Raw genomic sequence first — 14,206 nt, 5'->3', positions numbered from 1 at the left:
AACCAGTCACTCACTTGCAGCTTCCCCTGTAGGCAGGGATGGCCACAGGGCCCCAATCCTACTCTAGACAGAAAGGGAAGACATCTGAGAATATGCTGGAAAGGCTTTGGGTTTTTTCCTGGTACAAGAGACAGACAGGACTATCACTGGCCCTTCCCCTTTCTTCCTGGTTGATGGCAGATGTGATATGGGGAGCTGCGGAAACCACCTTACAACCCTGAGTCATCAAACAGGAAGCCAAAAAGCCAACACACTGAAGAGAGTGGAGTGGAAAGGATGAGAACCTGAGTCTCTGACAACACAAACAGCAAAAGCAACACCCACAGCCACCTAGAGCTAGACTTTTGTTATGTTAGAAAATGGGCTTCAAGTTTCTAAGCCACTCATGGAAAGGTTTTCTGTTCCCTACAGGAGAAAGTATCCTAATGCACAGACAATGGATATTTTCTGTGGAGACTGACAAACACGATGATAACCAACCAGTAAGAGTGACAGTCGGTTTTCCACAGGCAAAAATTTACACACGGATGACAGACAATCGCTTGTAAAATGACCAGTTAAGATAACATTTCCTAGATCATTTTCACCAACCTGGGGAATCATAGCACTCAGCTGGGAAATGTTCATTTTGTTGTACATGGCCTCACTGGTTCGGTTTTCATGTGGAATCATTATCTGTTGGAAAGAGGCTTTGGTTATTTTTTTTCAAATGAACCACTTCTTGATGCATGACTATGTTCTCTTTGTGCCAAAACATCTGCCTAGTATCATAAAGTTCTTCAAGATTTTGGTACAGTGCTGAACTTGAGAGAGAGAGAGAGAAAAAAAAAAGACATCACTTTAGACAAAATTAAGATTAGGACAAATAAAAAGAACCTTTCCTGTCTTGCTCAGTGTGAAAAACACTGCCCTCAGTACAAAAATAACTTTCTAAATCCCTTCCTCACCTATAATGTGGATGGACAAAAATCTATTACGGGCTCAGGTCTGACAGCCAAAGTGAGATTAGGCAACTGAGACAAACATCCCACCTTCACCGTCTTCGGTATCCAGATAATGACCCAAATAGCTCAGGAACCACAGGCCATCCCTTCATCCCTTGGGGCACATTTTCACTAAAGAGCACTAGACTATCTGGATACCACTGCCAACTGTGATCATTCTGTCAACAGCTGATTACCTCCCCTCCCCTCTTCCCTCTGCTTTCTCTGGCCTTGAGACACCACCCCTCCCACCCCCCACCCCCATCACCACTGCTAAGGGAATGAGTCCGGTTCCCACTTGAACACATATTTCCAAGTCTGCATCTCCAGCCTTGACTCCTGACGCTCTTTTTAATCCCAATATCCATGCTCTTGGCCACTGTGCCAACACCAAATCTAAGCGATGCTGATTCTAGGAAAAGGAGCAACGATTATCTTCCTCAAGGGCCATCTTAATCACTTCCATGGATAGCAAGTAGCTCCCCATACCCCTAAATCACACCATACTTTTAAGGCCCTCTGTCATCTGATTCCCTTCCATTAAACTTGCCACCTTCTACCTCACACCTCACACAGGACTCTCCTACGCTGGCTCCCATCGGCCATCAATGCTCCCAGAGTTTGAACTATGATTCAAGACTTTGCCCAAGATTCATTTTCTCTGTCGAGCCTTTCCAATTAAACTCTACTTGGCTCCACTCACAAGGGCCACTCCATCAACATGACCGCCCCTTGTGCACACTTCTTTCTAGCTGGCATTGGTCAAATGCACACTTCCATGGCTGTATTTACAAGGACCTTTCTGTGCTTGGCTAGGTTGTCCTGTCTCTCTCCAGCTTCAGAAGTTTCCCTGGCACTATGTGTTCCACAATTTTCAATGACCTCAGGGTGTAAAGGATGGAGGTAAGAGTTAACCAGTTGGCCAAAAATCCAAGCACCACAGATTTTTCAAGACAAAAGCACACAGGGCTGAGTAATAGACATCTGCCCCCATTTTCTAAAGGCTTCAGTGCCCTCAGCTTCTCCCCCTCACCCTCCACAGGAGAGACTTCATGAATCTTACTAACAGCCTCCTGGCTCTATCTGAATCATTGCCTCAGAGAATGTCCACACTCCTCCCTCCCTCTACTAGGGCTCACAGCCCCGGATTGAAGCCCTTTGGCCTCAGAGCTGTTTTCAGCTCTCTGCCAACTACTTCCCCCCACCCCATGGATTTGTCACTTCATTTAGCCTCTCAACAATTCCCAGTCTTTCCTCAGTCCAGCTGTTTTTAGTTCCCTTTTTGGTCCAAATCCCTTGGCCTTCCCCTGCTATATCAGAGCTTCAGTCCAAATTAGAGCTCTGGGTCTCCTATTTGCCTGCGAAGGGAATCCAGATGGCCTCTAGACATGGCTTAGAGGCCCAGTCTTTGCCTCCAGAACATCTGCAGCAGTGTTCACACAGTCTTCAAAGGTGACATGCACGAATGAACTTTCTGCTCGGCAAGTAGGAGTTTGGATAGAGGTATGTATGTACATCACTGCAGCTGAGAGAAACTAATTCCTCCTGACCCTCATCAATCATTCCTACTCCATACCTCAACACCCTACCACCACTCTGCCAAACACAAAACCAACCAACACCTGGACTCACATGCAACGAAGGATTTTTACCAAATTCTGTTAGAAAAGACTACCAGCCCATATGCAAGACTTTCTTGATAAAAGTATCGTTTTTTTCCCACCACAAGGTATCCTCACAAGCAGATTTCACATTTGTTCTTTCTGGTCCTGAGAATGTATAGGGATTTTATACTTTGGTTCTTCTACAAAAGAAGGGATATTCTGAACAAAGGGACCCAGTGAGTATTTCTCATTATTCTCCCTCAAATTTACTTCTTAGATCTCTACCATGAGCCTGAACTCAAGATGACTTACAAAGAACACAGCATGTGACACAATGACATTTAAGTGGGGCAAGAAAAGAATGAAAACCAGGGTTAGGTACGAGGTAGCACCAGAAAGGCAGCTAAAAAATGCTTACCAGCCTGTCCTATACACTTTCTATATCAAATTGTATATCCAGCATCCAGTAAGGGTGGACAGACTTCCCAAAGCCCCGACCTTAGCTCATACTGCCCCTGAGGGGGGATGGTATAAAGAGCAAACTAGATTAAAAATGACCTTCCACTCTAGCCAAATCAATATGGATTTAGTAACTAACTGTTCTTCTGTAGGAACCACACAGAAGTTTTTTTAGGAAAATAGAATCAAAGGGTGTCCCTGATGCTGCTCTCTGGCCACAGCCTATGGGCCTTCTCCCTGTTACTGCCCAGGGGGACATTCTGAGTTCTACAGGACAATGCCACAGAATGCAATTTATATATATTTTTTCACTCAGGATATACTTCTTTTAAAATAAGGAAAAGAAAAGAAGGTGATTTTCCATGAAGACTTACCTCGGCTATCTTACTTTCCAGTCTAAGCACTGATTTCATGTCATGCTCCGCTCGGGAGCTATTAGCTCCCAAAAGCACAGCCGTATCCACCATGAACTTGTAAAGGGCATCCCGATACTATAAGAGATAAAGAAGCAAGTGACCATGACAAGAACCTATTAGAAAGTATGTTCAGGGACAGAGAAGAGCAACAACAGCAGGTGGAAATAAATGCTCTTGGTTTCCACTCTATACTCAAAGTATGGTTCAGGCATCAGGCAAAGCCACCCGCCCGCCTCCACTTTGGGAGAAAGAGGAGTGCCAGCTACTTGGGTATTGTTTCCATGACAGACAGAGACACCAGCCACCAAGGATCAAGAGAACTAGTTTTCTGGCAACCAGTGATCTTATAGATACATGAAACATCACCAAATGAGCCCAGAATAGAAAGTTAAAGGTCAGACTCCTCTTTCCAGGCAAGTGAAGTTTTAATAAAATAATGGGAAAGAACTGTTGCTAAAAGCAGGAGGCATGATCCATGAAGACTAGTGGAAACTGTGATTTATTCTCCTCCAGCTCAATCTACCCACCTTCACACAAAGCAATAAAAGACCAGTGACTGCAGCCCTATGCCTCCTCAGTTTTGTATGGATTTTACAAAGTTCTCCTCACTACTCAGGGGGGAAAAAAAGAAGAGAGAGATGATAAAGAGAAACCTAGCAAATACAGAGTTTCCTCCCTGCATGTTCATAAACCCATCTTCAGGCTATTCACATGTCATTGGGAGAGGGACCTTACTGTGTGGGAACTGTGGAATCTTGTTGAGGTCTCCTCTCCTTTCAGATATATTTGTGAGAGCTCAATACACCACATATCAAACTATCTCACAGCTATGCTATGCCACTAAGATTTCCTAACATACATCTTGATTCTACATGCTCTCCTTGCTCTGTTTATGACCTCGAGACATAAACAGTGCTCTCATATAGCAGGGCCTTAATAAATATTTTTTAATCAGTAAGTATTGCAAATAGTCTTTTTTTAAGACTTTATTTATTTAAGAGACAGAGGGAGAAGGAGAGGGAGAAGGAGAGGAAGAAGCAGACTCCTCAGTAAGCAGGGAGCCCTATACAGGGTTCTAGTCCCAGGACCCCGAGATCATGACCTGAGCCAAAGGCAGATGCTTAACTGGCTGAGCCACCCAAGCACCCCTGCAAATAGTCTTAATTAGAAACAATGTTTTGCAATTCCCAGTTCAATTTAAGAAATTATTTGTTCAATCAATACATGTATAAGATGTCTCGCTAGGCATTCTGTGCTTATGAGGGGTACAGATGAAAAATTACATAGTGCATGAGTCTGGTTCTCAGTGTGTGATCCAGTGAGGGAGATAAACATGTAATTACTAACTGTAACATTAGAGAGACCAAAATAAGTTCCTTAACAAAGCTACCAAGTGTTTGGAAACTCTGCTTCTCAAGAAGTAGAGAATAATTCCAGCCTAGAGAAATCAGCACAGAGCACTTGGAGGAGACAGGCTCAGGGGCAGTGAAGAGTCCTCCTGTGAGGTGTGCAAGCTGCCTTTATTGAGCAAAAAACACAAGTAGATGAGGCAGCAAACATGCTCTGGCATCATGGCATGAAGAGGCCTTGAATTCCCTCTAAGGAAAAAGCATGCTGGGAGCTATATCAAAATAAAATAAAATAAAATGAGAAATAGAAATAAATAAATAAATAAATAAAGGCTACTTGTAGTCGAGGCGAGAGTTAACAAGGATCTGATCTAGGGCAGGAAAGACAGAAGGAAGGGACAAGATGAACCAGAGATTTTGAAAGTAGAATCCACAGGACTTGACTTATTGGTGATGGGGGGTGGGGAGGATTTGAAGCCTGGCTGCTGATAGGGTGGTGACCCCAACAGAAACACAGGTGCCCACAGGTTGGCAAAAGTTCATTTACCTGCTTTCAACCATACAAACACGCCAGCCTTCTCTGATAAGTGTCCTCATCCAGAAAGTTGCCTAAGATCTTACCCAGCTTCCTGCCCCCCAGAACCTTCCAGATACAGGGCTTAGCATCATCAAAGGAGCAGGGACTTCCACTGTGACCCAACATTTCCCCGTCTAAGTTCCCACTTTCTTAGGCTGGCCCAGAAACCAGTGAACTCCTAGACAAGAGTCCCCTGGGTCTGAGGCTCCTTTGGAAGTTCAACCATGTTTCCGAAATGAATTGAAAGTGTCAGGAATGAAGCAGCTCTACTGCAATCTCCAGGAAACTACTAGGTTTCCCAGCCAACCCAAGAAGTCTATCGGAACTGATCCCATCTGGTTCTCATTAACCTTGTATTAACCTGTGGCATCTGTTAAGAAAACAGATTCCTGGGCCCACTTCAAGTCTCCTAAATTGGACTCTCCTGGGCTGCAGCCCAAGAATCGACATTTAACAGGAGGTTCCCAGATGATTCTTAAGCTATACAATTTGAGAACCATTGGTTGACTACTTCAACCCTGTCAAATCCCCACACTTTACTTCTGCAATGTACAGTGAGCTCTCTACAGTCCTGAGGAAAGGCTGCAAGCTCAGTTTTGGTCACTTCATTTGGGTGTGCTGCCTCTCCAACTCGATCATGAGGGCACTGAGCCTTGATGCCCAGACTTCCAGAAGACAGGGAGTGCCGTGTGTCTGACTGAATAAAAGGCCTCTGCTTCCTGCATTGGAAATATGGGCATCAAATAGCAACACCATTCATTTCCAGTAAAAAGTCAGGAATTTTAGAACAATTTATGAACCCAACAACAGTCTGAAAAGGCACCGTGGTGAATGTGAGTAAAACTTACAGACTTGGCTTCTGTGGTATTATCCAGGTAGTCTTCCCTCACAGCTAGGGAGAGAGTTGCTTGGTCCAGCTGTTGAAACAAAACAGAAAGTATTCTGCTTGTTATGGAAATTCTTACCAACCACTCTAAGGAGAATCATGAAATCTGCATCCCATAGTGTGAGTCTCTGTCACCATCACAGAAACAGTTCACTGCACTCAGAGCTACACGCAAGTAAATACGTCAGCAATGGCAGAAATTATAAAGTGTCAGAGACCCGCCCCTGTTTCATGGATTCTAACCCTTTTGAGGTTCTACAATCACTGAGTAGCATCAAAGCTATCTGAGTTGAAATAGGTCTCAGAGATGATTTGGTTTTCCCCCTTCTTATGGAGAAACAAAAGCCAGAGAAATCATGTGACTTTTCCAAGTAACACAGTTGGGCAGAGCTCAGAGGAGAACCACTGTCTGGCATTACCAGATCCAGTATTCTTCACATTGCAGTATTTTACAAAATGCCAACCTGGAAAGAGTTGAACCAGATTTTCTACCCCTAACATAGTGTACTGCATTAATTTTTTTTATTTTAAAGGACTCAAACGATAATTTTGAGAAATCTTTGCAAAATTTAGAACTTTCTCTGGAAAGTTTAGGGCAGGTGATAAAAATACAAATAATAATCAGACAACTAAATAGCTAGAATGATCATGGAAAAGTATAGCATAATTTCTTGAATTAAACAATTTCAGCATCATAAAGGCAATCAAAGGGAAAAGACTGTTTTTGAAGAAGATGCTACAACTGAACATCCATATGCAGAAAAAGAAAGAAAAAAAGGAAGGAAGGAAGGAAGGAAGGAAGGAAGGAAGGAAGGAAGGAAGGAAAGAAAGAAAGAAAGAAAGAAAGAAAGAAAGAAAGAAAGAAAGAAAGAAAGAAAGAAAGAAAGAAAGAAAGAAAGAAAGAAAGAAAGAACTGTGACCCATACCTCACATCTTATACAAAAATTAACTCAAAATGGATCAAAATATAAAACTATGAAACTTCTAGAAGAAAACAAAGGGGGAACTCTTGTGACCTAGGGTTAGACAAAGAATTATTTTTTTAAGATTTTATTTATTTATTTGAGAGAATGAGAGAGAGAGAGAGAGAGAGAGAGAGAGAGAGAAACACGCGCACAGAGGGAGACGGAAGCAGACTCCCCACTGAGCAAAGAGCCCAACTTGGCACTCCATCCCAGGACCCTGAGATCATGACCTGAGCCAAAGGCAGATGCTCAACTAACTGAGCTGCACAGGTGCCCCTAGACAAAGAGCTATTAGACGTGATATCAAAATCATGATCCATAGAAGAAAACAGAAACTAGACTGCATCACCATGAAAAACTTTGCTCTGCATATGACACTGTCAGGAGCATAAAAAGACAAGCTGCAGAGTCAAAATATTTGAAAATCACATACATGAAAGAGGATTTGTACGTAAAGAGCCCTCAACATGCAACAGTAAGAAAACAAACAACTCAATTTAAAAGCAAGCAAAAATCTGAATTCACCAGCGAAGATATGAAGATGGAAAGTAAGTGCCTGAGAAGATGCTCAATGGCACTAATAATTAGGAAAACGTAAGTCCACTTGACGGGATGAGCACTGGGTGTTATACTATATGTTGGCAAATTGAATTTAAATTTTTTTTAAAAAGGCAAACGTAAGTCACAAACAATAAAACACCACTCTGTATCACTAGACTGGCAAAAACAAACAAACAGAACCTGATAATGTAAAAGCTGTCCAGGATGCAGAAAAACTGGATCCCTCACACATTGCTGGTGGGAATACAAAGTGGCAGAGGTACTTTAGAAACCAGTGTGATGGGATCCCTGGGTGGTGCAGCGGTTTGGCGCCTGCCTTTGGCCCAGGGCGCGATCCTGGAAACCCAGGATCGAATCCCACATCGGGCTCCCGGTGCATGGAGCCTGCTTCTCCCTTTGCCTGTGTCTCTGCCCCTCTCTCTCTCTCTCTCTCTCTGTGACTATCATAAATAAATAAAAATTAAAAAAAAAAAAAAAGAAACCAGTGTGATAGTTTCTTAAAAAGTTAAACACACACTTACATATGACCCAGCAATCCCACTCCCAGGTATTTAAGAGAAATAAAAACAATGCTCACACAAAAACCTGCATGTAATTCTATTCATAATTGCCAAAAACTGCAAACAACCCAAATGTTCTTCCTCTGGTGAATGGATACAGTATGGAACACTAGTCAGCCATAAAAAGGAATGAGCTACTGGTACGTGCAACTGGCAGGTTTTACTCACATTCTTAAAAAAGGCAAAGCTACAGGGACAGAGGATAGTGTTTAAGGATGAGGAAAGTAGATGCCCTACAAAGGGGCAACATGAGGTAATTCTGTGAGGGGTGATGGAACTGTTATTTCTTGACTATGGCGGTGATTACATGACTCCATGTATTTGTCAAAACTGATGGGGGGCCTGGGTGGCTCAGTCTGTTGAGCATCTGCCTTCAGCTCAGGCCATGATCCTGGGGTCCTGGGATTGAGCCCCACATTGGGCCCCCTGCTCAGCGGAGAGTCTGCTTCTCCCTCTCCCTCTGCCCCCTCCCCCCTGCCTGTGCTCTCGCGCATGTGCTCTTTCTCTCTCAAATGAATAAAAAAATTTTTTTTTAATTATAGACCCGTTGGGGCACCTGGCTGGCTCAGTTGGAAGAGCATACAACTCTTGATTTCAAGGTCATGAGTTCAAGCCCCATGCTGGGGCTTTAAGGTTACTTAAAATGATTATAGACCCGTGCATCACAAAAAGTTAATTTCACCATATGTAAATTAAAATAAGTATTTTTTAAGCTCTAGAACCTTCTCTAAATCTATAGCTGTTCTTCCTTGAGTTTCAGCAACTCGCTAAAAACTGAATAAAACGGATCCCAAAAGCAGATTTAATTTTAAATCTGATTCACAAAGAAAAAAGTTAAGTCAAATAAAAAATATAGAAAATCTAAGTAACAAATCAAAAATTGGTAGCATCTGAGTAAAAACTGAATCCTAAATGCCCATATCATTAGTTTATACAACTCTTTTTAATGTATCTATACTAGTTCTTCGTCCTTTTACTATAATCTCAAATATTTTCTTTTTTAATACGTAAGATATATATAGGATCACAGTTTTCCACGAAAATCTCTTTCATATGCAACAAATTCTACAAAGGCCAAGGTAAGAGTTCATGATGTTATGAAAAATTCAAGGAAAAACATTGCTCTTGTTTCAAAAAAGAGATTTTCATAACATCCATCTTGCCTGCATGTATTACTAAAATCCTTAAAGTGTTGTGTTCAACCATCTTCTCTAATTGGCCCCAAACAACCAAGTCATAAGCCAGCCTGGCTTCATCCTACTAAAACTCCCAATCTACCACCATTTCTTCCAAAAATTAAGTAATCCAGGATCATGAAACACAATATTATGATTAAGATGCTTTGGCTTTCAATTAGATCTGGACAACTTGGAGCAAGCTTTAGAGCTTCAGTCTCATAGGAAAGGAAACTAAGTAGACAATATCAAGAAAGCCAAAGCTTCTCTCTAATGAAATGAAGTTAAATCCACTTATTGTAAAAGTTTAGATGACTCAAGTAAAGTTACTGGACCTTTTTTAAATCTTCACATTGTTATGGTTTCTAGGGAACATTTTAAATACACGAAACAGAGTAAGGTCTGTCAACTAACACTCTTTAGAAGCATACAAACCCTTGAGGCAAAAGACTTTCTCAAGAGACCAACATTAGGACACTGTGTTTGTTATTGGAGGTTTTTTAATCCCTGCATTTACAAATGACCCAAACATCCCAAGTAGGAAATAAAATATGTGTTTAGGAAATCTGATATATTGAACTGAAAGATGAATTTTTTTCTCTAACTGCAACAAACCTCAGATTGGGAAACAAAGCAATAACACAAAAAGAAACATCTGACAAATTATGATTTAGGAAAAGAAAAGACAAAGCAATTAGAAAAACTTTATTTCCAAGAGGGTCTCTCCTTGTCATCCTTACAGATTTTGCTCTAAGTCAGACAAAAAGCAGGCCACTTATTGATGACTTTAAGTCACTGTTTCAGTAACATATACTGAGACTACCTGGTCTTCCAAATGTTTTTTCAGGATCCTTTATATTCAAGTCCTTTATTGTCCCTTAAGTCCTCACTCCTGTTATCTCCTGACATAAAATAAACCCAAACACATGTAGCAAACTATGTTTGGGGGTGTTGACTTCTGTTGTGTCCAGTATTTTTGAATTTCCTTTCTCCCATCTCAGCCTGGGGCAAATCCTGGGCCATCTTGCCACAGGGCAGCTCGACAGAGGACCACTGTGCGCTCACCAGACTGCCTGTCCTTGGCATGGAGACACCTGTGCCCACTGGAAGGTACCACCTGCTCACCCGAAGAGACTGCTGCAGTGCTGTGCCTTCCCCAAAAGAGTCCTTTCTCTTAATCCCGTGATTCATGGGATTAGAAAAGGTAAAAACACTGAAGAAAGTGGAGTGTGATGGAAAAAAGAAGTCTCCTAACTCTGAGAAACGAACAAGGGGTAGTGGAAGGGGAGGTGGGCGGGGGGATGAGGTGACTGGGTGATGGGCACTTGACGGGATGAGCACTGGGTATTATGCTATATGTTGGCAAATCAAACTCCAATAAAATATAAATATAAATATAAATATAAATATAAATATATATATATATATATATAAAGAAAAAGTAAAAACATTGAAGAAAGTGGCATGTGATGGAAAAAAGAAGACTAAGTACATCGAGAGAGGAGAGTCTGGGGATAGAAAAAGTTCTCCCAGAGCAAAAAGAAGATCTCCTAGGCAGCCAAAGACGTCCAAGTTCCTCATGAACAGAGTGGCCAGTCACTGCCCCTCCAGAGTGGCAGGATCTCAGAGGGCGTGGGAGGCTCGGGGCCCCAGCAGACACATACCTGAAGAGCCTACAAGGGCTGGGGTAAGGGCTTTCTTCTCAGAAACAAGTCGCTGATGAGTGGAGGATCTCCCACTACCCCAGGAGAAGGCTAGCAAATGGGCCAAGAGAAGGTGGGGAGATGCCTAGATGGGTTCAGCTTCCCACTACAGGGCGGCGTGGAGCTCAGACAGAGATGAAGCTGACACTGCCTATTTCCCACACGTGAACTTGAGATCCCAGAGCTATGTTGGTACCAAAACTGAAGAGAGCCAAGTGGTTCTCCAAATGCTTCTGACCAGTTGCCTTGTTGTGCTTTAAGGGAAGGGCACCTCTTGTCATGTGCTACTGTGTGCCAGTATCTATCCTGGAAACGGGCGCCAAATTCCTCTCATTTAAACCTCACAGCAACAGTGAAAAGCACATTCTAATTCACCTGTCAATACACATGAAGAAAATGAGAGTCAGGTGAAGCAACTTGCCCAAAGATATTCACTGAGTCAATCATGAAGCCAAACCATGAAACTTAGTCTCTTTAACACCAAAACCTCTTCTTTTTACCACTATGCTAGTGGTTTTCAAACTGTGCTCCATGAAGCTTAAAAGGTGCTCCAGGGGCTTGAAATATTTAATCAAACTCTGTAAAGTTTTAACTGTTTCTAATAAAAGCAACGTTCACAAATTCTACATCATTGGCAGTCACCAATACACTACTTTTTGTCATCAGGTTCGTTGGGTTTTATGCAGATCTCAGAAGAAAGCTTCTCCTACCACATCTAGGCACAAGCTTGAACAACCTCTTACCGTGTCATGATTGCAAAGACTGTAGCTCTATTTTGTTAATTCAGGTGTGTGACTACTCGTTCACATAATGTGGTACAAACAGAGACGTAACTAAAGCAAACGTGTGCTGCACTCAAGTACCAAGCTGTGCTCAAACACATCAGTTTGGAACAAGTTACCATGCTGGCAAAGGAAAGCAGTAAGTCCATGAGTGCCTCCTCATATTTGGAGACTATTCTATCATTGACAGTCCAGTGTTTCCAGGGTCTGTTTAATTAAATATCAAGTATGCAAGGCAAGCTGTTAAAAATTGGTTACTGTGTTCCTCTATCCCCCATGTTTCCTGTAAGCTGATATTAAGACTAGAGGCTTGATTAGATCCAGGTTCATTTTTTTTCTTTCCTTTGAGCAGGACATCATTGGTGATGGTGTATACCTCCCACTGCCTGGTATCCGAAGGTATATAAAATGTGGCTTCCCCACTTTGAACAAGGCTACCATTGTAGCCAAAAGTGGGTTCTTTTGATGTCAGTGTGATCTCTCTATCATTAGTTTTCCCCCATCAACCATTTACCGAATGGTTTTAGCAGCTATAGATGGTAGCTGCCTTGATCGTTTATCTCATTAGAAATTTTTTAAGTGATAACTTTAAGAATTTATTTATTTGAGAGAGAGTGAGAGAGGGAGCATGAGCAGAGGCAAAGGGCAGAGGGAGGGAAAGGTAGAAGCAGGCTTCCCACTGAGCAGGGAGACCGACACGGGGCTGGATCCCAGGACCCTGGGATCACAATCTGAGCCCAAGGCAGATGCTTAACTGACTGAGCCACCCAGACGATCTCTAAATGGTAACTTTTTATTCTATTCTTTCTCCTGCATTTTTAAAAAGATATTATTTCTTTATTTGACAGAGAGAGAGCCCACACAAGCAGGTAGGGAAAGAAGCAGCCTTCCTGCTGAGCAGGGAGCCCGACGCAGGGCTCTAACCCAGGACCCCGGGATCATGACCTGAGCCGAAGGCAGACACTTAACCAACTGAGCCCCCAGATGCCTCTTCTTCTGCATTTTTTAAGCTGTGATTCTCCTATAAGCAAGAATTTTCCCTCATTGTCTATTAGGTTGCCCTGAAATCAGTCAAATTCACAATGCTGTAGATTAAAATCCACTTATCATTCAAATGTACATGACATTCTTATTTGGAACCTGAATCAAAGACCAACTGTTTAAAGACATGTTTGAGACACTCAGGAAAACTAAAAAAGAACTAGGTGTCAGATGTTATGGAATTATGGTTACTTTTTTGGCTGTAAAAATAGTCCTATCCATTAGATAACGCTGATTTACCAGGGCAATGACATTATATGTTGGATTTGTTATAAAATGCTCCAACATCCTTCCAAAAAGGAAGGGGTTAGATAAAACAAGAACAGCCAAAAATTGCCAATTGTTGAAGCTAGGTTGATGAGTACATGGGATTTTATTGTATTATTCTTTTTATTTTTGTATTATTTTCCACAATAAAATGTTTAAGGAGATTAATTCTTAGAGTAGGTCCAGAAATTGGTGAAAAATGAAGTGATTGCTATTTGCAACTACTTATCTGTGTGTAAATCAAGACCTTCTATCGCCCAGGGGCATCTGGGTGGCTCAGTCGGTTGAATGATTGACTCTTGACTTTGGTTCAGGCCATGATCTCGGGGTCCTGGAATCAAGCCCTGAACCAGGCTCCCTGCTCAGCGGTGGAGCGTGCTTCTTCTTCTCCCTTTGCCTCTCCCAACATTTGTGTGTGCTCTCTCTTTCTCTCTCAAATAAATAAATAAAATATTTTAAAATTCTGGTATACTTGTTTTTAAAGTGAGTAACCTATCAGCATGAGGCGATCAACTGGATCATTACATAGTATCACTGCATCTTGAATAGCATGTCTTACCAGATGGCATTAGTGTCTATCTCAGTGCTATGCTCTTGTTCCTTCACCCAGCATGAAAATACAGCTGTCTCTGGAACTAAGAATTTCCTCCTGAGTAGATGGGAATTCTTCCGGTGACTAGAGATTTCCTGAGACTTCCATTATCTAAACTATAGCCAGGCAAACTACAGCCTGCCGGCCAGCCTGCCACACAACCACACCCATTCATGGGTATATGGTCTACAGCTGCTTTCCAGGTACAAAAGCAGAGTTGAGTAGGTGAGACAGAGACCATATGGGCCAAAGAGCCTAAAATATTTACTATCTGGTCCTTCACAGA

At 42.1% G+C, this 14,206-nt stretch overlaps 1 protein-coding gene across 4 annotated transcripts in view; it reads right to left on the bottom strand.

Annotated features, from left to right (window-relative positions):
• Positions 1-14,206, bottom strand: part of PHEX (phosphate regulating endopeptidase homolog X-linked) — a 209,933-nt gene that overhangs the window by 148,788 nt on the left and 46,939 nt on the right. For all 4 annotated transcript variants that reach the window (XM_038587067.1, XM_038587065.1, XM_038587066.1 and 1 more), the window contains 3 exons: positions 6,237-6,305; positions 3,421-3,537; positions 592-675 (listed from right to left, as the gene is read on the bottom strand). In XM_038587067.1, the coding sequence (XP_038442995.1) occupies positions 592-675; positions 3,421-3,537; positions 6,237-6,305 (270 nt within the window). The remainder of the gene's footprint in view (positions 1-591; positions 676-3,420; positions 3,538-6,236; positions 6,306-14,206) is intronic.

The sequence above is a fragment of the Canis lupus genome, chromosome X (assembly GCF_011100685.1).
Source record: "Canis lupus familiaris isolate Mischka breed German Shepherd chromosome X, alternate assembly UU_Cfam_GSD_1.0, whole genome shotgun sequence".
Classification (NCBI taxonomy): Eukaryota; Metazoa; Chordata; class Mammalia; order Carnivora; family Canidae; genus Canis; species Canis lupus.
The sequence above is the reverse complement of the archived record's forward strand: the minus strand, read 5'-3'. Positions and strand labels throughout refer to the sequence as shown.